General features: G+C 55.2%; 3 protein-coding genes, 1 long non-coding RNA gene and 2 other non-coding genes across 7 annotated transcripts; 2 read left to right on the forward strand and 4 right to left on the reverse strand.

The window, feature by feature from the left end:
* The first annotated feature begins 647 nt into the window (after positions 1 to 647).
* Positions 648 to 10,481, forward strand: DIPK1B (divergent protein kinase domain 1B). The gene is made up of 5 exons (XM_064468430.1): positions 648 to 887; positions 3,736 to 3,870; positions 6,065 to 6,172; positions 6,379 to 6,555; positions 7,179 to 10,481. Exons 1-5 carry the CDS (start codon positions 825 to 827, stop codon positions 7,989 to 7,991), a joined length of 1,296 nt encoding a protein of 431 aa, XP_064324500.1. The 5' UTR covers positions 648 to 824; the 3' UTR covers positions 7,992 to 10,481.
* A 61-nt stretch (positions 10,482 to 10,542) lies between these two features.
* On the reverse strand, positions 10,543 to 15,741 carry LOC135316174 (uncharacterized). Of its 2 annotated transcripts, XR_010375618.1 has the most exons (6): positions 15,418 to 15,741; positions 14,870 to 14,926; positions 13,734 to 14,074; positions 13,350 to 13,426; positions 12,802 to 12,851; positions 10,543 to 10,958 (listed from the first exon to the last, which is right to left on the reverse strand). It is a non-coding gene; the product is annotated as an uncharacterized LOC135316174 (long non-coding RNA). The 2 variants fall into 2 exon arrangements; XR_010375617.1 differs by lacking the exon at positions 13,350 to 13,426.
* Positions 13,853 to 13,986, reverse strand: LOC135316260 (small nucleolar RNA SNORA17). Its single transcript, XR_010375683.1, has one exon. It is a non-coding gene; the product is annotated as a small nucleolar RNA SNORA17 (small nucleolar RNA).
* LOC135316259 (small nucleolar RNA SNORA17) lies at positions 14,542 to 14,674 on the reverse strand. Its single transcript, XR_010375682.1, has one exon. It is a non-coding gene; the product is annotated as a small nucleolar RNA SNORA17 (small nucleolar RNA).
* A 645-nt stretch (positions 15,742 to 16,386) lies between the features above and the next one.
* MRPS2 (mitochondrial ribosomal protein S2) lies at positions 16,387 to 18,342 on the reverse strand. The gene is made up of 4 exons (XM_064469032.1): positions 18,202 to 18,342; positions 18,051 to 18,116; positions 17,694 to 17,823; positions 16,387 to 17,304 (listed from the first exon to the last, which is right to left on the reverse strand). Exons 1-4 carry the CDS (start codon positions 18,227 to 18,229, stop codon positions 16,761 to 16,763), a joined length of 768 nt encoding a protein of 255 aa, XP_064325102.1. The 5' UTR covers positions 18,230 to 18,342; the 3' UTR covers positions 16,387 to 16,760.
* A 115-nt stretch (positions 18,343 to 18,457) lies between these two features.
* Positions 18,458 to 20,952, forward strand: PIERCE1 (piercer of microtubule wall 1). The gene is made up of 3 exons (XM_064469033.1): positions 18,458 to 18,589; positions 18,672 to 18,750; positions 19,615 to 20,952. The coding sequence occupies exons 1-3, from the start codon at positions 18,471 to 18,473 to the stop codon at positions 19,798 to 19,800; spliced, it is 384 nt and encodes a 127-aa protein (XP_064325103.1). The 5' UTR covers positions 18,458 to 18,470; the 3' UTR covers positions 19,801 to 20,952.
* The last annotated feature ends 29 nt before the right edge of the window (positions 20,953 to 20,981 follow it).

The raw sequence follows: 20,981 nt of genomic DNA on the forward strand, positions 1-20,981 counted from the left end.
GGATCAGCATCTCCATGAACCCCCCCTCTGCCAGGGTGACTGACCGGCCCTGGGGTTGGGGGACCCTGCGTGGGACCCCCGGGTGGTGGGGTGAGCCTGGGGGTGGGATCCACGGGTGGGAGAGTGGGACCGCCAGGCGGTGGGGTGGGACCCCCAGGTGGGATCCCCATATGGGGGACCCCTGGACTTGGGTTAACCCGGGGTGGGTGGGTGGCATTCCCCGCGGGATCGGTTGGCTGGCCGAGGCGTGCCGAGCTGCATCCCCCCTCCTCCCTGGACTGCAGCCCCCTCCTCCGCTCCCTCCTCCCGGCCTGCAGCCCCCCGCCTCCCCGAAGTGCATCCCCCTCCTCCCGGCCTGCAGCCCCCCGCCTCCCCGAAGTGCATCCCCCTCCTCCCGGCCTGCAGCCCCCCGCCTCCCCGAAGTGCATCCCCCTCCTCCCGGCCTGCAGCCCCCCGCCTCCCCGAGGTGCATCCCCCTCCTCCCGGCCTGCAGCCCCCCGCCTCCCCGAGGTGCATCCCCCTCCTCCCGGGCCTGCAGCCCCCCGCCTCCCCGAGGTGCATCCCCCTCCTCCCGGCCTGCAGCCCCCCGCCTCCCCGAGCCCCGCCGAGCGCCGCCCCTCGCCGAGCCGGGCGGAGCCGAGCCGAGCCCCGCCGGGCCGGGCCGGGCGCGTTGCGGCGGAGCGAGCGGGCGGCGGCGCTCGGCGCCCCCCACCCGGTATCCCCGGGTCCCCCCCCCCGGGTCCCCCCCCGTCCCCCCCCGGCGGCGAGGGGCCCCGGCCATGCCCCCCGGAGCCTGAAGCCCGCGGCCGCGGGGCGCCCGCAGCATGCGGAGGATCCGGCGGCTGGTGCATCTGGTGCTCTTCTGCCCCCTCTCCAAGGGCCTGCAGGTACCGGGGGCTGGTGGGGGGGTTGCACCGGGCCGGTGCGGGGTGGGGGTGGGGGCTCGGTGATGCCCATCTCCGCATCCCGGTGCGGTCGTGCACAAAGGGATGCTCCGCTGCGGTTCCCCCCGTCGGCCGATGCGAGGGGCTGGGGGTCGGGGACAGGTATCGGGGAGACCTGGACCAGCACCGGGGGCACCCGGACAAGCACCGGGGGGATCTGGACCGGCTCTGGGAGCCGCAGGCGGTTGCATAATCCGTGATGCTGGGGGAGCCGTGAAGCACCAGGGCAGCCCAGCCGGCAGCCCGCATCGCTGAATGAAGCAGCCGCTGCAGCAGCGCAGGGCAGGCGTGACTCCTTCCCTCTCTTTCTTTCTTTCTTTTATTCCCCCCCCCCCCCCCCCCCCCATCCCTGAGCTGCCGGGGTGAGGGGCTGGGGACCCATCTCATCGCTCCGGGGACCCAGCGTTGACGGGGCCAGGGATGCTGGCTTCTGTGTTTTCTCTGCAGCCATGGAATGAGAGTCTGGCAAAGGTCCTGGACCAAAGAGGTTATCCTGCTGGAGGGGAGAAGGGAGAGACATGGCAGGGGGTATCTGGTAGGCAGAGGATGCTGGCAGGAGGGGGGTGCAGAGCAGGGGTGAGCCCTGGCCTCACCGGTCATGGGAAGGGCTGCATGGCTGCGGGGAACGCGCAGAGGGGGTGGCTCTGAGGGTCCCCAGGACAGCCGAGAGCTGGATGGGTGCTGTGGCTCTGCTCCCAGGAGAGATGGGCCTTTGGTGGCTGAGCAGCCCCCACAGGCTGTTTTCTTCTAGGACAAAAGGCCTGAGGAGCTGTGGTGTGGGGCCGCGGCAGTGGGCAGGGGCTGGGGCCTGGGTCTGGCAGGGAGGGTGAAGCTGGGTGCAGAGAGAGTGTGGGTGGGAGCTGGGGTAGCCCTGCGCAGGTACCACATGGGAGAGGGGGGTGACAGCCACGCCACACTGCCCCTGGGAGCGCGCCAGCCCTGGTGTGGTCCCCACCGCTGGGACCCACCATGGAACAGCCCCCCATTCCCAGCGCGCTGCAGGGGAGTAGCGGGGATGGAGCAGGGTTTTGTGATGCTGCATCCATTTTGCCTTTGAAGTCAGCTCTGGCCCGAAGTCACTACCAGGTCCTCGAGTCACCCTAAAACTAACACAAGCGAAGGAGAACACCCTTGGGTGCAGGCTGCCAGCCAAGGCGGCGGGCAGAGCAGCTCCTTTGCCTTGAGGCTGAGCCCCTGGAGGAAACCTTTGCACCAGCCATGAACCCAAAATATTACCAGCAGAACCTCTCATTGCAATGCATCCCCCAACCCCATGTTTCTTTCCACCATTTAGGGGATGATGAAGCCGGCACTCTTCATGCTGTGCTCAGGTCACAGTCCTGACGCCCCTTTCTGCCCCAGGAGCATGATGGGTTCTAGGTCTGAATAAGCAAAAAGAGACAGTTCGGCGATTCCAGGGCTTTGCCACCCCAAGACGTGTCTCTATCAGGAAGTGCATGGAAAGGGCCCCTTTGCTGCTGGTCATGTACCCACCACTGGGCAGTTTTCAGGGGGCTGCTGTGCTGGGGAGGATCTCACGGGTTGCAGTGGTGTACGTCTGACTTCAGGCACTCGAGCTGGTTTTCAGCTCGGGGGAGCAGCCACCCATCCTTTGTCTTTGCCAAGTCGTCACCGTGGTCAGGTTCCCTTTAACAGGCGTTAATTGGCGGTACCATTGCTCGACAGGCAAACTGGGCATCGTGGCCCGCTTCAGACTTTGGTATTTCCAATTAACGTGCAAGATGTCGCGATCTCAGGGCAGACCTGCTGCTTTCACCCGTGAAGCCTGTTCGTCAGGGCTGGGGCGAGCCGAGCTGCTGCCTGCAGCCAGTGCGGCAGGAGGGCAGGAGGCTCCACCACCTCCGGTTACTGCCGCGGGGCAGAGCCTTTAGGGCACTCGTCGAGGGGCCAGGGAGGGGGCATTTTGGAGGCGGGAGTGGTTTTGGGCTACAAGACCCAAGCAAGGATCCCTGGCAGATTGTAACGGTGCTGCATGCGCTTGGATCCAGCCCTATCCCAGCAGCAGGTCATGGTCTCTCACCAGCTGATGCGCTGCAAGGAGAGAGGAAGGTTTGGAGGGGGCCACTGGCCAAGGTCTCTCGTGGTGAAACCGGTGGGAATGGAGTGTTTGACGCAAGGATTATTTCCCTGCCCTTAGGAACTGCTGGGGATCTGCGCTGCGTTACAGGGGTCAGGTAAACAACCTATATTGCGGGGAGGCCAGATGGCAGCAGTGCTGCTGTTACAGGGGCAGAGGGGAAGAAATAAAGCCAGGAAAAGACAATCATGCTGCAAGCCTCCGAGATGTTTGCACGGAGTATTATCCATGCGCTTCCAGGTTTGTTACTCGCCTGCTCCCACACAGGAGCTGGTGGCGGCAGCCTCCCGTGTCCATGGAGCTTTGCAAGGTGGGGGTTCTGCTGAGAAGGGTCCCCCCAGGCAGGAGTAGAGGCTCTTGCAGCCCTGACAGTGAACCCCGGGGTTGCAGAGGGCAGCGGGCTCTGCCGTCGCACTGGTAGGAGAGCGGGTGTACGTGGCTGCGGCTCCTGGGCATGGGGATGCCTGGCAGCCAGCTCTTTGCAGCCCAGCCCTGTAATCTCCCTGCTTTTGGGGAATTTTAAGTGACCTACTTGCAGCAGGAGTTGCATAATAGACTTGTGAATATATATAAAAAAGGCTGAAGGTTTCACCAATGCTCAGGTTGGTTTGTATAGAAGAAGTCGTCCTTGTCCAGCCACTGCCGACCCATGCAGAGCCCTTGGCCTTCACCAGCATTTTCTTTTCCTTCCAGAGTCGCCTCCCAGGCATCAAGGTGAAATACCTGCTGGTGGTGTGGCTGGGCATCTTCGTAGGCAGCTGGGTGGCGTACATGCATTACTCGTCCTACTCTGAGCTCTGCCGCGGCCACGTCTGCCGGATGATAATCGTGAGTGGTGGCCAGCGGCCCCTGCAGCCACGCTGGTCCCGGTTTGGGGTATCGGGGTGAGCGGGGCTGCGGGAGCCCCATTTCCAGCCCCCCAAGGGCTGTGCGGTGCTTTGCAGCCGGGCAGGCAGCGCTGGGGCAGCATCCTGCACAAGAGCTGGGCGGAGGAGCCCTCCTGGCAGCTGCTTCCCTGGCACCGTCCCCGGCGTCGGAGCGGGAGAGGTGACCTTATCCTTCCAGGGCGATGGCAAAACAATTTAATGAGATGTCAGAGGGAAGCAGGGCAGGGCAGGCCAGGCAGTCGTGGGCAGATTAACGTCTGTGGAGATGAAGTTGCATTGTCAGAGCAGGATCTGCGGGCAGGGAGAGCATCGCGCCAGCCCCCCTGAGCTCCGCAGAGCTGGAGAAAAAAGGGGAGTAGCCAGGCTGCGGGTACCTCTCTAACTGCTGATGTGCCCTAAGGAAAGCATCAGCCAGCACGAAGAGCAGACCCCTTGCGGGAGCTTGGCTTGGTGTGTTTTTCCCCTGCCTGGGGTTTGCAGTGGGGTGCAGCCTGCTCCCCACAGCATCCCTGGGGCCGGTGACCAAGTGTGGCCCCCTGGGACTGCTGTTTGTGTCCCATGGCAGGGGAGCAGGTCGCCTGCCCAGCCCAAGTGAGGAGGGGGATGCCAGGCTCTGGCTGAAAACGCCTCGTTCATCAATCCTTCAGCAGAGAAGGGAGGCAGGAATTGCCATAACAACAGTGACGATCGTTTAATTTGATTTTCTGCATGACTCTGACCACGGGGTCTTGGGCGCTAATTCCTGCTCTGAGCTCGGGGTCTAAGCCACTGTGTCTGGTCGTGTCACCTGTGAGCTGGTCTAAGGGTTAATTCCCACCGTGTTGGGGAGAAAAGAGGGAAAAGATGCAGTGAATTTCTGCAGCTCCTGTTTGTTTCCAGCCCTGAGGCTGTTGTGCCCTCGCTGAGACGCTGCAGAGCTGCAGCCTCTCCTGCCCAGGGATGCCTCCAGCTCCCGACCCAGCCGCCCCACTTGCGGATCAGAGCCGCTGCCTGTCCCTGTCCCCGCCACCTCCTGAACTGGGACCAGCCCATTTCACAGCAGAGGCTGCTGCTCTGCTGAGCAGCCTGAGCCCGTGCGTCCCCATCCTCGCCCAGCTCCATGCTTCCCTCTCCTCCAGTCCTGGAAGCTCTCCTAAACCCCTGGACTTGCGGCTGGAGCACCTGGGTGCAAATCCCCTGCGGTGCCTCCCACAGCGTGGGGGTCTCTGCCAGCCCAGCCCACCTTGCCCAAGGCACAGAGCCACCCCAAAGGGCCCCGGCTGCAGCCAGGAGCTCTGCCCTCAGCTGCTGCCTGTTTGGCTGGGGCTCAGCCCCATGTGTGCCTACACGCTCCTCTCTCCCTATGTCTCCCCATTAAAGGCCTTCCTCTAGGGCCAGTAGAAATCTTTGGGTCTTAGAGCAGGGATTTTGGGCTGGGATTTCTTTGGAAGACAGAGTGAGGAGTTTGGGGTCCTGGAAGGGGCTGTACTCTGAGCAACTGGCACTGCATCTCCCTGATGAAAGTCTGAGCACAAGGCGCTCTCCTCCCTCCCAGAAACCCTGAACTGGCTGAAACGGCTGCCAAGATGCAGACGTCGCCCAAAGCCACATACATGCCGTGCCGGCACAGCTGGCATCCCCTGCGGCAGGCGGCAGCTCGCGGGCTGCCAAACCCAAAGTGATATTGGGGTGGTGACCCCGAGCAGCCCCTCTGTGCTCGAGAACCTCAAGATCCCAGGAAAGAAAGAAATTGTTGGCAATTGGAGATACCGTTCTTGCCTCCAGACAGCCTGCGTGACTTTGCAATCAGATGTGCCTCTTCTAAGGGGTGTTTTTCTCTTGTATAAGAGCCTCGCATGAACTCAGAGGAAACGGGCTCACTGGGGACGCGCTGGCATTGACGATGCTGTCAGGTACACGTGGTACATAGAAAAACCAAAGGGCTGGCCCCAGCCCTGCTGCAGGAACGGGGGGTGAGGAGTTTGGGCATGGCAGGCGACGGGCGCAGGGCTGGCAGCAGCACCGGAGCCCCCAGCTCATGTGCTTTGGGTGCCCCAGATCACAAGCTGTGGGACTGAGCCCGGATCCGTTGGAATTTTTTGGGTGACCAGGGAGCAGCCCCCGCTGAGCTTCTCTCTCTGCCTTCCCCTCCCCAGTGTGACCAGTACAAGAAAGGAATTATTTCTGGCTCCACTTGCAAAGACCTGTGCGAGGAGCGCAGCCTCCTCTTCCAGCACTGCCTCTCCTCCTCTCCCACCCAGCAGGTAGGTCCCATCCCCGCTGCAGAAACCACGGCGCGGCAGGGGATGGGCGCGAGCATCGAACCCGGGCCATGTCCTCCTCCATCCACCTGCACGTCAGCTCCTCCCCCCATCCCCCGTACCCATCCCGAACCGAACCAGAAACCAGTTCTCTGCCCTTGCTGTTGTTTTCCTCCTGTCTCCACCGTGTCCCCTCTCCTTTGCTGTAGGTTTACAGTGGGCTCTGGAGGGAGACAGAGGTGATCATCAAATGCGGCATCGAAGAAGCCTTGAAGGCAGACAGCCACCCGGACTCTGTGCCCAGGAGGGACGTGGTCCTCTTTGACAAACCGACACGAGGGACGTCGATGGATGAGTTCAAAGAAATGCTCCTGAACTTCCTGAAGGTCAGTGAGGAGGGTCCCTCCGGGATCTTGTGGGCATGGGCTGCCACTTGCAAGTCAGAAAGACTAAACGCGTCTTTCCTTCCCCTTAAACGAGAGCTCCTCCAGCCCACGCTCCCCCATCAGCTGCTGGGCGCAGGGCAGGGCTCCTTACCCTTACTGCAGAGCAAGTACTGGACTAGTTGAGAAAAACCTCCGTTCTCACACAGGAATTCTTATTTGCAAGATTTTAGTAGCAGCAACCCTGGAGGCCCCTGTACCGCAGCTGCGGGTGGCATCTGTGCTGGGCAGAGCTTATTCACGAGCCCACGGGTGGCCCTGGCAGCGCCGGCACCGCTGCAGCAGCTACCCCTGTGCAGGGCCCTGGGACGGCAGCGCTGCCCAGCCTTTGCTCGCGAAACCTTGCTCCCATAGGGTCTAGAGCAGCCCCGAGGCTGGTAAAATTCTGCTGGAGCTGAATCCGTCCAACGGTGCGCTATGGCAAGGCACCAAATTTGCTCGAGCGTGGTGGCTGTTTCCCCCTCTCCCAAGCTCAGTTCTTTGGTTCCCCAGGTCAGGTTTTGCGCTACGATGCCCGAACAGAGAGAGCTGCAAGGGTCTGACGCCGCTTCTTGTTCTGTTCGCAGTCCAACCTGGGAGATCAGCCTTCTCTTGCAGCCCTGGTGAGCCGGATCATCGCCATGGCAGATGTGAACCGGGATGGGAAAGTGTCTTTAGCAGAGGCCAAATCCATCTGGGCGCTACTTCAGCTCAATGAGTTTCTTCTCATGCTCTCCTTGCATGAGAAAGAGCACACCTCCAAACTGCTGGGGCACTGCGGGGACCTCTATGTCACCGAGAAGATCCCCCACACCTCCCTCTACGGAGTGGATGTCCCCCCCTTCCTCCAGTCGCTGCTGCCTTCAGTTGTCCACCAAATTATCCACCAGTGGTTCGCGCCAGCGTGGCCCCGGCGGGCAAAGATCGCCATCGGCCTTCTGGAGTTCGTAGAGGAGATATTCCACGGGACCTATGGGAACTTCTACATCTGCGAGACCGGCTTTAAGAACGTGGGCTACAATGATAAATATGACTTCAAAATGGTCAACCTGAGGAAGGTGGCAACGGAGATGACAATCAGAGGTTTCCTCAAGGGACGTCACTGTGAGCAGAACGTGGACTGCACCTACGGGAAGGACTGTATGGCGACGTGCGACAAACTCATGAAGCAGTGCAAAAGCGACATGGTGCAGCCCAACCTGGCGAAGGTCTGCGGGTTGCTGCAGGACTACTTGCTGTACAGAGCACCACCGGAGCTGAAAGAAGAGCTGCAGAAACAGCTCCGAACTTGCATGACCCTCAGCGGCCTGGCCAGCCAGATGGAAGTGCACCACTCCCTCGTGCTGAACAACCTCAAGACCTTGCTCTGGAAGAAGATTTCAAACACCAAATATTCCTAACGGGGGAAGCGCAGCCCTGGAGTTTAGAATCTGCAATTTTGGAGTAAAATCCAAGGGTTGAAGGCCTGTTTCTCCATCGTCTCCCCCACAGGAAATATACACTCTACACAGGGAGTTCAGCGTAGCTGCAGCCCCTTCTCCTTCATGGAAAACCAAGCATCATGACTTCCACCGCCCAGCGGGATCATCGATACAGTCGGCAGGAGCGTGCTGCGGAGCTGGGACACCGGGAGCCGGGCTGACCAGGCTTGGGGGAAGAAGATGACACGGAAAGCGATAAAGAAGCGGAGCCCAGCTGGACGCATCTACCTGTTTCTTGATTAACAGGAAAGCAGTGCAGAGAGATGAGAATGAATCATTCATGCTGTACTTGTCACATCTTCTTTTGATGAACGTCTCTGATGTAAATAAATAGCTTTTATGTGAATCACACCAGTACATCAATAGCAAAACAGCAGCCTTTTAAGTACCAGCTTGCTTGTGATCTAAAAAGGAGAAAAAGGTAGATTTCCCTATTCAAAAGTCTCTCCTTAAGTGTCTGAGTCATCCAGCTCCAGATCCAGCTGTAACTTAGGAAGCAGATAAGCAGTCTTTTCCACAGCGGAGAACCCTGGCAATTCTTTCATTCCTTTTTTAAGTGCCTGACCCCAGACAGCGATGTGATGGCTGGTGTGAGGCTCCCACCCGGCTGCTCCTGCCTGCAGCCTGAAACTGGCAGCACAGGCCGTTCCCTCTCACGCGGCGGCTTTGGAAGCAGCTAAAGCCAAGAATAGCTTAAAGGGAAAGGGCTACAACGTGAACAATCCTGACCAGTTAACGTACATGTGTCATGTGTTACTTCCTACAATACTCAGTGCAGGGATAAGCCAACCTCTCAGTTTAAATCTCCTAAAATTAAGCTGGGCTTGCACTGCAGAGGTTAAAGATTAACACCAGCATAATCCAGTGCTTCTCCCATTATTGAAATGAATTTCCAGGCAAGCTTTCAGCAGGTTTCAAGACATTTGTTTGGCTGTGTAAATACTACCAGGTCTCTAACTACAGTCTGTTTCCTTTATTCAATTATAGCAACCGTTTAAAACTACGGGTAGAGAGGAAGAGTTTATGTAAACTACCCCGAGCTTGCTCTGTTCCCAGCACAATCCTAGTCCTGCTGATGGACCGTATGCCAGTGCTTTTGCCAACAATTGCTTAGTGAAGTGGAGCGTGTATCTAAAATATAATCACCGAGAAAAAAATATGCCTGACAGCATACACAGCCTGCGAAGGCAATCAGTAGTGCCGCGGCTGCAAATTTATGAGCCCTTTGGAGGAAAGATATCAGTATTTCCTTCTATTAGTTCTATAGGATCATCATTACCTCTCACTATTATTTATGGAGGAAATGTTTCAGTGTCAACAGTGCTCTAAATCTAGCACGGAGCCAGCGCAGCTCGCTTCCCGCAGAGGAGTTGCCTTCTCGACATATTTCACCTGTAGGAAGGTTGAGCACTTGTAAGGTTTCTGTCTGAAAGGCAGCAAGTTCCTCAGCCCCTCAGAGTCACCCTTAATTGTACGAACCCTGCAAAGACGGTCGAGGCCGCGCGGGCAGGCGCTGGGCTGCCTGGGCAGGTGCAGGTCTGCTGGAAGGCGAAGGGCTGGAATCCTGTAATGAGGCTCCCTGCAGCCACCCCAGCTCCCTCCCCATCGTCCTGCATTCCTATGGCAACCAGCTCCACTGAATAATTTTCTTCTGCTATTAGAAAAAGGAGCCTAACAACCCTGCCAAATCCTCTCCTCAGATTTTCAGGAAAGCCATTTTTCACCCTCCCCCCCACGTTTGAAACCTACTAGTAAATTTTGTCCATATAATCAGCATTTCCACCACACGTCATCCCCACTGCTCCCTTCCCCAAAAGCAGTATTAGATGAAGCAGCGGGTAAGCACCTAGCAGAGTGGAGGACGACCACGTTCCTTCCTTATCCCCATGATCATATCCGAATCTCTTTAAGCATTTATGCTTTCATTTATGATAAAAGATGAAGTTCAAGGAGGAAGGCGGCCCGTGTACTTCAAAGAACTAGCCAAGACAGCTTTACTCAAAGACGCTTCCCACAAGGCCGTCGCCTTCCCACGCCACCCATCGGCACACCCCAGTAAGAGCAGTGGACACTGCAGGCATCACTTGACTCACGGCCCAGGAGCACCAAGTTTTGTTCATCACTAATAAAAAGCACAAGTGTTTTCAGACACATGCTTACGATTTACGAGCTATGCTACATGACGGGAGAAAAATGTCTAAAGGCAAAGCTATTGAATGCTCCTAATGCCGTCTCCAGATTTCCCACGTTAGCTGGAAAGAGCCAGAATACTGCGAGACCGATGATCTGATCGCACCAGATGCCGCTGCTTTAGCGGCACAGTACATCTGTACTACAAGGGGATGGAGGTAAGCAGCATTGTTTGAAGTAAAACTATCCCAGTTCTCATGTCCACAAATAAAAGTCTTAAATCCCAGAATGGTTAAAAATTAATATTCCTTGGGGAGCTACAAATACACAAGCATAATCATTTCAGACTTATTCGAGGTGGCATCTTTATTTAGTTTTGGGGTTTGGTTTTTTTTAAATCCTTCTCAACCAGGCAGAGAAAGTATGGATTGAAACAGCAGTGCTTTAGAATATTGGCTGTGAAGACAGTGTATGAGCCGAGATGACCGGGAGAAGGGCAAGATTACAACTCTGGCGGCTCAGCCCAGCCAAAGCAGAAAGGACACTTGGAGCACAACTAACTTTTTTTTTTTAAACTGACATTTGCGTACACAGGTTGCAGCAAACATTCAGCGCCACGAGCAGCATCGCACGCACGTTCACTGGCTGTAGCGCCTTCGAACCCACGTGTGAGGAAAGATGAACTCTTAGGAATCTTCCACTGCGGGCACTGCTCACCATTTCTTTTGCTACAGATTCTTAAACTCGAGGCATGATCTGCAAGTAAGAAAAAGGCCCAGGATGTTAGACAACTTCAAATACAGCCAGCACAAGTTAGCAATAAATGTCCATACTAAGAAGCTAATTAATCCATACCATCCAGACTCCTGCTGTTCCCTATAGCAGTTTGAGCTATGGCACCGCAGTTGGTCAGGACAGAGAATTGCTTTTTATTTCAAAGGCAACACTTTCAGCTAATTGATGAATTACATCATGCTTGTCTTGGGACCGTCCAAAGGTTTTTCACATCCCAGAGGAAATAAAAAGCCTTCCTAAAATGAAACCAAGTTTTAGGGGAAGTCATTAGCTGGGCTCAGTTATCATGACTCACAGGGAAACTTCAGAACGCAATTTACTTCAGAGCAGAACCACAGGCACACCTTAACTCGCCCTAGCTATATTCACTGCAGTCAGTGGAAACCTTGTGCCTGCAAACTTGTATGAATCGGGACCTAAAGCAGTGACCGAAGGCAGATGGCACTAATACATTAAGACTAATTTCAGAGAGGTTCTTTGTCACTAGAGCAGAAAGGTTTTGAAAAAGAGAAGTCTCCCAGCTAGGCACGGTGCACGCTGGTGAGTCTGGGAAAGGGATAATTTAACAGCACGATAGCTAGAGCCTGCTCGCGGTTACTCTCTCACTCTTGGGCTCCCTGAAAAACATCAAAGGTCAGTTTGCCAACCTCAATGCAGCGGCAAGCTATTAATAGTGCCAAGAAAGAAAAGCTGGGCTTATTCCAGCATTCAAAGCCGCAACATAAACCAGTTCTAAATGGTGATGGGCTAAGTTAATGTGCAGAAAGATTTTTAATTTCTCTCAAAACCACTTTAATACAAAATATTAAGCTTTTCCACAGCTGAGAGCCAGGCAACCCTTTCAGTACAGCAATACTCATAGCCTGGGCTTGCTGCTCAGTCTTGGGAAGGGGGTTAGCAGCAAATGCCATTAGGATAATTTTAATAGCTATCCTGTGCCTCACACAGTGAAGTTCTAAAGAGACTCATTAGGCACTCACTACCCCTACAGGACCCTTGATGTGAGTAAAGGCTGATGAAAAAACTCAAAAATATGTATTTCAGGGTTAAAAGAAGTCAGGAAATTGAAATAGAAGAGTCACACCTTAAGGCATGTGTCTTTGCATAACCATATCCCCAACAACCTTATTAGCATTCTTTTCCAAAGCCACTGCTGGTAGGCAGTGACTTTTCCCAATTAAATGGCTCATTTTGCAGTCAGCAGTTACCCGCTTCGTTAATGGCACCTTTGGCCCTCATAATGCCCATTTAATGAGAACATTTTCCACCATTTAGCACTGCCAGATTTTGTCAAGCTATTAGTCACTGCAAAGCCTCTCAGAGTTCCACAATACTACCTACGTGTGAGCTTCTCTCACCCCGTTAAACACTGGGGCAGCAGAGGCTCATGAGCACCACATGGCCCAAGAAAGGGCAGTGACACACACAGCTGTTAGGGTATAAGGACTTGGAAAAAAACTTCAGATTTCAGCATGAATTTTTTTGCTTGGATTACTGAAATCTTTTTCTTTCTTTTTTTCATTATGCCTAAGAAACAATCTCATTATCTTGCACATCTGTGACAAACTTTCCAGTAGCGTTCTGCAGCACAAAACTGCAGTAGTATAAGCCTGCTTTGATGATCTCAGGCACTCTAATATATGTAAAAGCATTAAGCTCTCAAAAGTCTCTTGTTCTGACCGACAGCCCCCCTTAAAAGGTTGCAGTTTGGGAGCTGAGAAAAGTAGCCTGAGGAAATGAAAAACGAATGAGAAGATTGCTCGCTGAGGTTTAGTACGTTTCCAAGAAACGACACAATACTTACCTTCAACATTTGAAGCAAGTTCCAGAGCCCAGCCCTGTTTTCAAAAGTAACTGTAGGAAAGAAAAACAAAATCTTTAGTTTGGGTTTTTTGGGGGAAGGAGTGTTGGGTTGGGTTTTTTTTTTGTTTTGTTCCACCCCCCCAACCAAGCAGGATTATCACAAAGCTGCGTTCCAGAAGACTGCTCGTTGCACCTTCTGGTCAAGCTTACTCAGCACCCTTGGAAGTCGAGATGTTGTTGACTGAGTGTTTTAGTAATGTTGGGAACAGGCTGAAGTTTTCTCCATATGCTAAATCCACCCCCAACTGTTTCTAGATCATGCCAATACTTTGGAAACAAACTTAAGTGCCTGTTTCCCCCAGCTCCTCCCCTCCCAAGGGCCAGTTCTTGATATCTCCATAATGCTAAACCCTGCAAAACTCAGAATGCGCAGCAAGCAAGGATGCCTTGCAGGCCACAAAGGATTGTTGAAGGCAAAAATAGAATTCAAGAGTAGAGCTGTCACTTCTATTTGTCCTTGCAAAAAGAAAAAAATAAAAAAGGACGGACCTTCCCTTGATACAGTTAAAATTGGCACAATTTTAACTGCTTTTCAAAGAAGTTTTGCTCTGTCTTCCGTTAATTCTCTGGAGAAAAACGTACATATGGAAACAATGTCAAGCTACTACTAATCTCTGAGCAGTTACAAGTTTCAGGCACAGGAAGCCCCTTCATCTCTGCCCCCTAATTATATTAACATGTCAGGAAAGCAAATCTCCAAGGACTCACGACTATTAGAATAAAGAATACTGGAGTTTGCCATTCCTCCACAACAACAAAAGATCCGATATACAAGAAACCTGAATTAGCTTTTAACATAGCGTGTTAGTAAAACCTAAGTTTTGCTTCTAAAACTTAGAAAGTGATGACAGAAACATCAGTTGTATCTCTTACCTGTCACATAAACGAGGCATTCACTAAGAGAATGACTGTCTGCCACACTTCTCTACCCTGTCCCCCTACAGCTGCCCGTCCTTCACAGTTTAACAAAGAAAAGGGGGAATCAAGAAATAATTGTCAGGTTGCTCATCGTTCCTGAGTGCTCACAGGTCTCAGAGCACCAGCAAAGACACAGCCTTTTCCTCTCTGCCACCTAATGACACAAACATGGCACTACAGCCACATCTGCAACACGAGCTGGGGCAGGGAGCTATTCAACAGGGGAACTCGCATCTGCTGCTGCTCACCTCAGGTCTTAGAGGGGCTCCTGGGTCTGCCACGTCACACGGCTCTCTCTGAAAGTGTGGAAAATATATACAGCATTTATTTTACATATTTAGACATGCTTCAAAGCCTGGTTATACAGTTACTGGTTCACTGATAACAGAAATTTGAAAGGCCCAGTAAGAGGGAAGCTAATGAAATAAATTCATAGTGCAGGCATATTTCTACTTTCAGATAGGAACAGGGTCAGGGCTGCCAGCATCCGACTCCCGGCGATGTCACCAACTTGCCACGTGGCTTCAGACAGATCACTTCAACTCGTTTTTCTGTAATACAAGTCCACGTACCAACAGGATCCTACCCTTTTCAAGGCTAAATCATCGGAAAGCCACGCACAGCCTTTCTGCTGCACACCCACTACAGGTCAAACAGAATGCCTTTTTACTGTTATGTACAGATCTCACTTTTAAGGCAATTAAAAAAAACAGGAAAGGCTTAGTTTGTCAAGAATCTCCTATCAACCAGCCCGTTTATAAATAATGTCAGGCTATCAATCACTCTGAGTGCTCACGGGTTTCAGAACAAACGAGCGTAGAACATAGCCTGTCTCTCTCTGCCACCTAATGACACAAAGATGCCACAGCAGCCACCTTTGCAACGCCTGTGGCAGGCTGAAAAACCCGCACAAAACCTGGAAAAGGTGATGGTTACAGGTTATTGGTAAGAGCAAGATTACATCGCCTACTCGGAAGGCAGTATTACAAAGGTATTCGGTGCACGTGTCGACACTAAACGTAACACGCCACTCAGAGTTAGCAAGACGGCCAAAGCTTGCCTGGACAGCCTTTGTGTTAAGCACCACTTACCCTCGATTTTTCAAGACATTATCCAATCTTTTCCACTTCACCCTGTCTCCTGCCGGTCTGAAGAAAGACAAATGAAAAGAACGGGAGAAGAATGCAGTTAATAACGAGCAAGTGCTTAGCTGACTGCATAACCACCTTCTTTGTGAGCTGCACTACTTAACATAAAACGAGATTAAAACGCAATTTAAAAAATGAATTGATTCACTTTAGTTACTCAAATCTTTACAAGCATTTCGCTCAAAACCTGAAAAGGTTGCGGTCCTCAGTTTTCTCCCCTCCTTCGACGGAAGAACAGCCGTATTCGCCTCAATCCTGGCACCTTCCTACACATCGCTTTATGATCTACACGAGCACAGCAGCGCCTGGAGCAAAGCGCGGAGCCCCCGCGCCGTGCCCGGCCGTGGGGCGCTTACCGGGCCCACCCGGGGCGCAGGGGAGCACGCAAGGCTGGGGTCTAAGAGCCCCATTTCCCCGGGGGTCACCCAGACCAGCAAGACCAGCACCAGAGGCGGGCAGCCCGCTGAGCTGGACACAGGAACCGCCCGCACCTCCAGTCACGCCTTCCTCTTCCTCCTCCTCCCCCCACAGAGTGGGGCCTGACGGTCCGCAGCCATGTCCCCTCACGCCGCAGCCTTCCCTTGCTCAGCGACGGGGCCGAGGCACAGAAACCGAAGCGGCCGCCCAAAAGCCGCCATCGGGGCCAGCCCTGAAGCAGCTTCGCTGCAACATGGCGGGGGAAGGAGCAGCTGGGGAACGCAGCCGGCGGCCAGCGCCGCACGGGGGCCCTCCTCGGCCGGCACCAGGGTACCAGAGACCCTCCCTTCACCCGCCGGAACGGAGCGGGACGGAGGCAGAGGCCGCCCCGCTCCCGCACAAAGACCCGCCGCCGCCGCTCGCCCCGCCGAAAGGAAGGCCGCGCTCCCGCCTTCCGCTTATATAGGGCGGGCGGGCGGAAGCGCTGCGGGGACACTCCGCGCAGCGCCTTCGCTTCCCGCGGGCTCCCCCTGCCGGGCGGGAGGACGCAGAGCAGGAGCGGCCGGGGCCAGAGACGGCGACCCCAGGGCCGGGGACCCCAGGAATGGGGACCTCAGGGTCGGGGACCCCAAGGACGGGGTCCCCAGGGACAGTGACGACGGGGCCGGGGACCTCAAGGACAGGGACCCCAGGGATGGGGATCTCTGGCCCACACTCCCTCCCTACACTGGGCCTGAACCCCAAGGCTGCAGGACTGCCCTAAGCCCCTCTCACAGAGACACAAGGCACGTTAGGAATTGTATTTCCCTTTCCTCAGATGCACCCCAGAGTCCCCCAGTCACCGCGGCGGTGGCAGAGGGTGGACCCTGGGACAAAGTGGGGAGCTGCCAACCCTGTGACGCTCCAGCCACACTCGCACCCCTCCTGCTCCCAGCCTGCAACACCCTGCGGGTCCCTGGGCTGGGAACACTCTTCCCACCCCATTCCGTGACCATAAACGTTTGCCAGAGACTTCCCCGTATCCTCACAAGGAAAGAAAGACAGAGGATCACAGTGCCCTTTATTTGTCACATCAGGAAGAGGCGTGAGATACTAGTGGTTTCGGGCGAGATCACAAGCTCAGGATGGGGAACGCCACAGGACAGAAGCACCTTGCGACAAGCACAGGAGCTGGGCCTGGCCACATTTTCCCTTGCGTCGCTCTGGGCAATTTTATCTTGAGCTAGAGACCCAGAGCAGCTGTGACCGCCACGGGATCTCTGCGCAGCAGCAGAGCTGCCGCGTCCCTTCCACAACCAGCCCAGCTCTGCCGAAAGCCGGCGCCCTGGGTGCGGGATCAGTCCTGCAGCGCCCATGGGAGCGGAGCGGGACGCCCGTCACCAAGCTGCCAGGCACGGCCGAGCCTATCCCTAGGGCTCTAATTGCCCTCCTCTTTGCTCCGCAGCTCGCTGAAGACATCACTCTGCCGCCTCTTGTCCTTGGCGCGGATGATGGTCATCCTGAAGAGCTTGCAGTAGAGCTCCATGGCGGTGGGGCTGTCGTCGTTCCCGGGAATGGGGTAGGTGATCAAGCAGGGATTGCAGTTTGTGTCCACCACCCCCACCGTGGGGATGTTCATCTTGGCAGCATCCCGGATGGCCACGTGGGGCTCAAAGACGTTGTTGAGGCTGCTGAGGAAGATGAGGAGGTCGGGCAGGCGGACGCCGGACCCGAACTGGATGTGGGCGTTGGTGAGCAGGCCGCCCTGCCAGTAGCGGGTGTGGGCATACTCCCCGCACGCCTGTGCCGTGCGCTCGACCAGGTGGCAGAACTGGCGCTTGCGGCTGACGAAGAGGATGATGCCCTTGCGGTAGGCGATGTGGGCGGTGAAGTTGAGGGCCAGCTGGAGGTGCTGCATCGTCTGATCCAAGTCGATGATGTCCTGATCCAGGCGGCAGCCGAAGATGTAGGGCTCCATGAACCTGCAGGGACGACAGGGTGACACAAGGGGACGCGGGGACGGGGAGCTACAGGCATCGAGCAGCGTTTCTGAACGTGGCGTGGCCCCACAGAAACCTCCTCGCACGCCAACTCCCAGATGGTACCAGAGCTCTCTGCAGAGAGCCCTTACACACAGCGCCTGTCCCAGCTGGGCTCAGGGGGGCTGCAGGTCTGAGACCCCGCTTGGTGCCCACGTGGAGCGGGGTCCCTGTACTTCTGCTGAGCGGTAACCGTGCCCAGGCAGAACCGTGGGTCAGTGTGGGCAGTTCCAGCCCCACACGGACCCGGCACAGCCCCCAAAGGCCGATGTGGTCTAGGGAAACACTCCCGATTGTCGACAAGCTCTGGATCACGAACCGGGGTCACTAACCTATGCCGACATCCCTTTTTGTGCCCCAAGTGCACCCGGGCATCAAAAAGATCTTTCAGGGAGAAGAGCTCCTTCACGTTGAAGAAGTCGGGGTGGCTGAGAGGCTCGGAGAGCAGCTTGTCATCCTCGGCTGAGAGAAGGGGAAAAAAAAACATCACTCCTCCCTCTTGCTGGGTTTGCCGGGGATGAGCCGGGTCGGGACAAAGGGCCCTGATGCACCCACAGCCACTTGGGTGCACCGAGGGCCCGGCGACAGCAGCAAGGCCATCGCTCACCGCCCGGCCCCAGGGGTGCGGGGGGCCGGCTCGGGGGACCCCCCTTTCCCGGGGGAAGGGGCCGGTGCGCGGCAGGACTCACCGCGGGGCCGGGCCGAGGCCGGGGCCGGGGCCGGGGCCGGGAGGCTGCTGTAGAGCCGCGGGGCTGCTGCGGGGAGAGAAACACGGGGGGTCACAGGGGAGGCCGGGGTGCGGTGCGGTGCGGTGCGGTGGGCACGGCACGACCCGCTCACCTGCCCGCAGGAGCCGCGGCACCGCCATGCTCCGTGCCCGGCGGCCGCAGGGCGAGCAGGAGCAGGAGGAGGAGGAGGAGGAGGAGGAAGGTCAAGCGGCGCCTTCCGCTTCCTGCGGGGCGGGGCGGGGCCGGTCCCGGTGCGCGGAGCGATCGTTGCCCGCCCGCGGCGTCACGTCGCCGGGCAACGCGCGGTCCCGCGGCCCGGTGTCCCCCCCCACCCCCCCCGCCCCCGCTCCCTCCCGGTCCCCCTCCGGTCCCGTCCCCCCCATGTCCCGCCCCGCGGCGGCGGCGGGAGGCAGCCCCGGCCCCCGCACCAGCGACTGGTACCGCACCAGCCCCGGCCTGCCCGGCCGGTTCCAGCAGCCCGCCTGTTTCCGCGGCTACGGGTGAGCGCGGCCCCCGGCCCCGGCCCCCGCGGAGCCCCCCGGCACCCCCTCTTCCACCTGTGCTCTCCTCCCCCCCCCGCAGGGAGCCGGAGCCTCACCCCCGGTACCGGACCACCAACCAGGCCTACGGCAGCAAAGCCCCCACGGTGCACGAAGTGCCGGTAGGTGGGGGTGCGGGGGGCCGGAGGCACCCCCCGGGCTGTAGCCGGGGGTTTCCGAGTGAGCGCTGGCCTCTGCAACATCCCTTGGCAATGAACTCCCTGAGCGCGTGAGGATAAAGTGCCCTTATTGCATCCAAGCTCCTGCGTGTTGCCGGCGCTGTTGATCATAGAATCACTCAGGTTGGAAAGGACCTCTGAGATCATTGAGTCCAACCGTCACCCCAACACCCCCAGGGCTCCTAAACCATGTCCTGATGGTGGCATTGTAAGAGAACAACCCGCGCTTGGAAAAAAAAAGGGTGTCGTATATGTTTAGTTAGCGGGAATCTAGACTCCCTTCTTTGTGATCAAGCATTGTTGAAATTTAATCTAAGCCTAGTGACGGGATGTCTTGGCCATCAGCTCACTCATTTAATCTGTGACAAGCGTTCTTTTTTAGAAGAAAAATGAAGGAGAGCTGATAGGAGAAAATAGCTTTAGGTTATTCTTGTGTAACAAGGGTTAGGATACCTCATCCATCAAGATCACCAAAGACCCCTGTAGAGAGGAAGGCACGCGTGGAAGAATCTAAAGCGGAGCCAGGAAGAATGACTTAATGCCATTACACAACCTGTGTAGGTTAGAATGAATATGGATTAGATAGCTAGAATACGTATGGACTTGGATAAATATAATAAGGTAGCGGCTTTGGTGTGCTTGATTCGTGGAAAACTACCGAGCACCTGGGCTTGCACAACCCTGAAATAAATTTGCAGTGTCTCTCCTGAGCGTGTGACTATTGGCTCGTAGCACGCTGGGTGATGGATCCACTTTTCTGACCGCGGCATTTAAGACATCTCCTTCCTCCCCTTCTTCTTCTCGCAGACCTCCTTCCACGTCACCTCGCACACGTTTTCGAATGCGCTGGCACAGTGCGGCATGTACAGGGAGAACGGGCTCAACACCTCCCTGGACAAGAGCCACGTCACCGGCCCGGACAACTTCATCACTGCCTACAACCACCTCGACTTCCATCCCAGCTACAACCCAAGCGGCCCGTCGTTCTGTTAGATCGCCAGCAGTAATGACAATAGGAAGCCGCTTCAGTTTACTGCTGGCTGCCTAGATTAAAAAAAATGAAACCCCCCCAAAAACCCACGAGCAAGCAAACAGCACTGACCTTATCCTAAACTTGTTGCTAAGCCTCATCTGAAAGCACGACAGGAGGCCCTACGCCCTTGCAGTGTAGCTGCTAAAGGGGGTGACAGGCTATTTCATCAAGAATACGGCAGGTTTCTGTTACAGTCACGCCATCGGGCTGGGAGCACGCGCTCCTGTTAGAGCACTCGGCTTCAGGTTACCTCTCCTGCACGCAGACCTGGGATCTCGCAGTTGTTATCGCTGAGGAGAGTAAAACTGCATAGACCGTCAGGAAAACAATTTATACGGCACACTGAGCAGCAGCAGATTAACGCACATGCTGCACGCTATTCACCACCTAAGTCAGGGTTTAATGAGCATTTTTCTTCTGAACACAGGAAAAAATAATACCAAACCTTTCAGCTCGGTAATGTGAGACCTGCTGTTACAATGTGATGAATAGCTACAAAATTAGCAGGTTAAAGGTAGCAGGACATTTCCAAAAATAACCAGCCCCGGCCCAGACTGTGGTGGGTTTTTTGTTTTTAACAGGACTCCTATCTATTTAAGGTCACAAATTTAGCTTTGGGGGAAAAGGAGTTTAAATCTGTGTTATCAAAACTGAGTTCAATAATTTGTTAGGAAAACCATATACGGCCACTTTGGTACTAGATGAAAACCACTAATTTACATAATGACTGTTATTAGGAGTAATATCTTAATTTATAAGGATTTAATGTGATTAAATGTCAGTTAAATAGCTCATACGAACCATTTTACTTAATTTATAGGCAGCATATAGTTATAAATACTAGAACAATATACATGACATAAATAGATATTCCCTTAACCTTTTCTCTGTCACTAATGATCCTTTAAACTCTTGGCTCATGTACCACATATCATTAAAAATTAAGATTTTTAAACTGTTTCCGTACTATTTAATGAATAACCAAACCGCACGTTTCCCAGAGGTATTCATTAAGCCTTTTGATTTCATGTAGAGAGCACGTTCATCTTTCTTACTTCTCAAAAGTACAATGTTTTAAGAAACTATTCAAATAAAGACAACCACTCCGAGAATGTTTTCTTAAGTTTTATTGTAACAACCG

This window comes from Phalacrocorax carbo, chromosome 18, assembly GCF_963921805.1.
Source record: "Phalacrocorax carbo chromosome 18, bPhaCar2.1, whole genome shotgun sequence".
Taxonomy (NCBI): domain Eukaryota; kingdom Metazoa; phylum Chordata; class Aves; order Suliformes; family Phalacrocoracidae; genus Phalacrocorax; species Phalacrocorax carbo.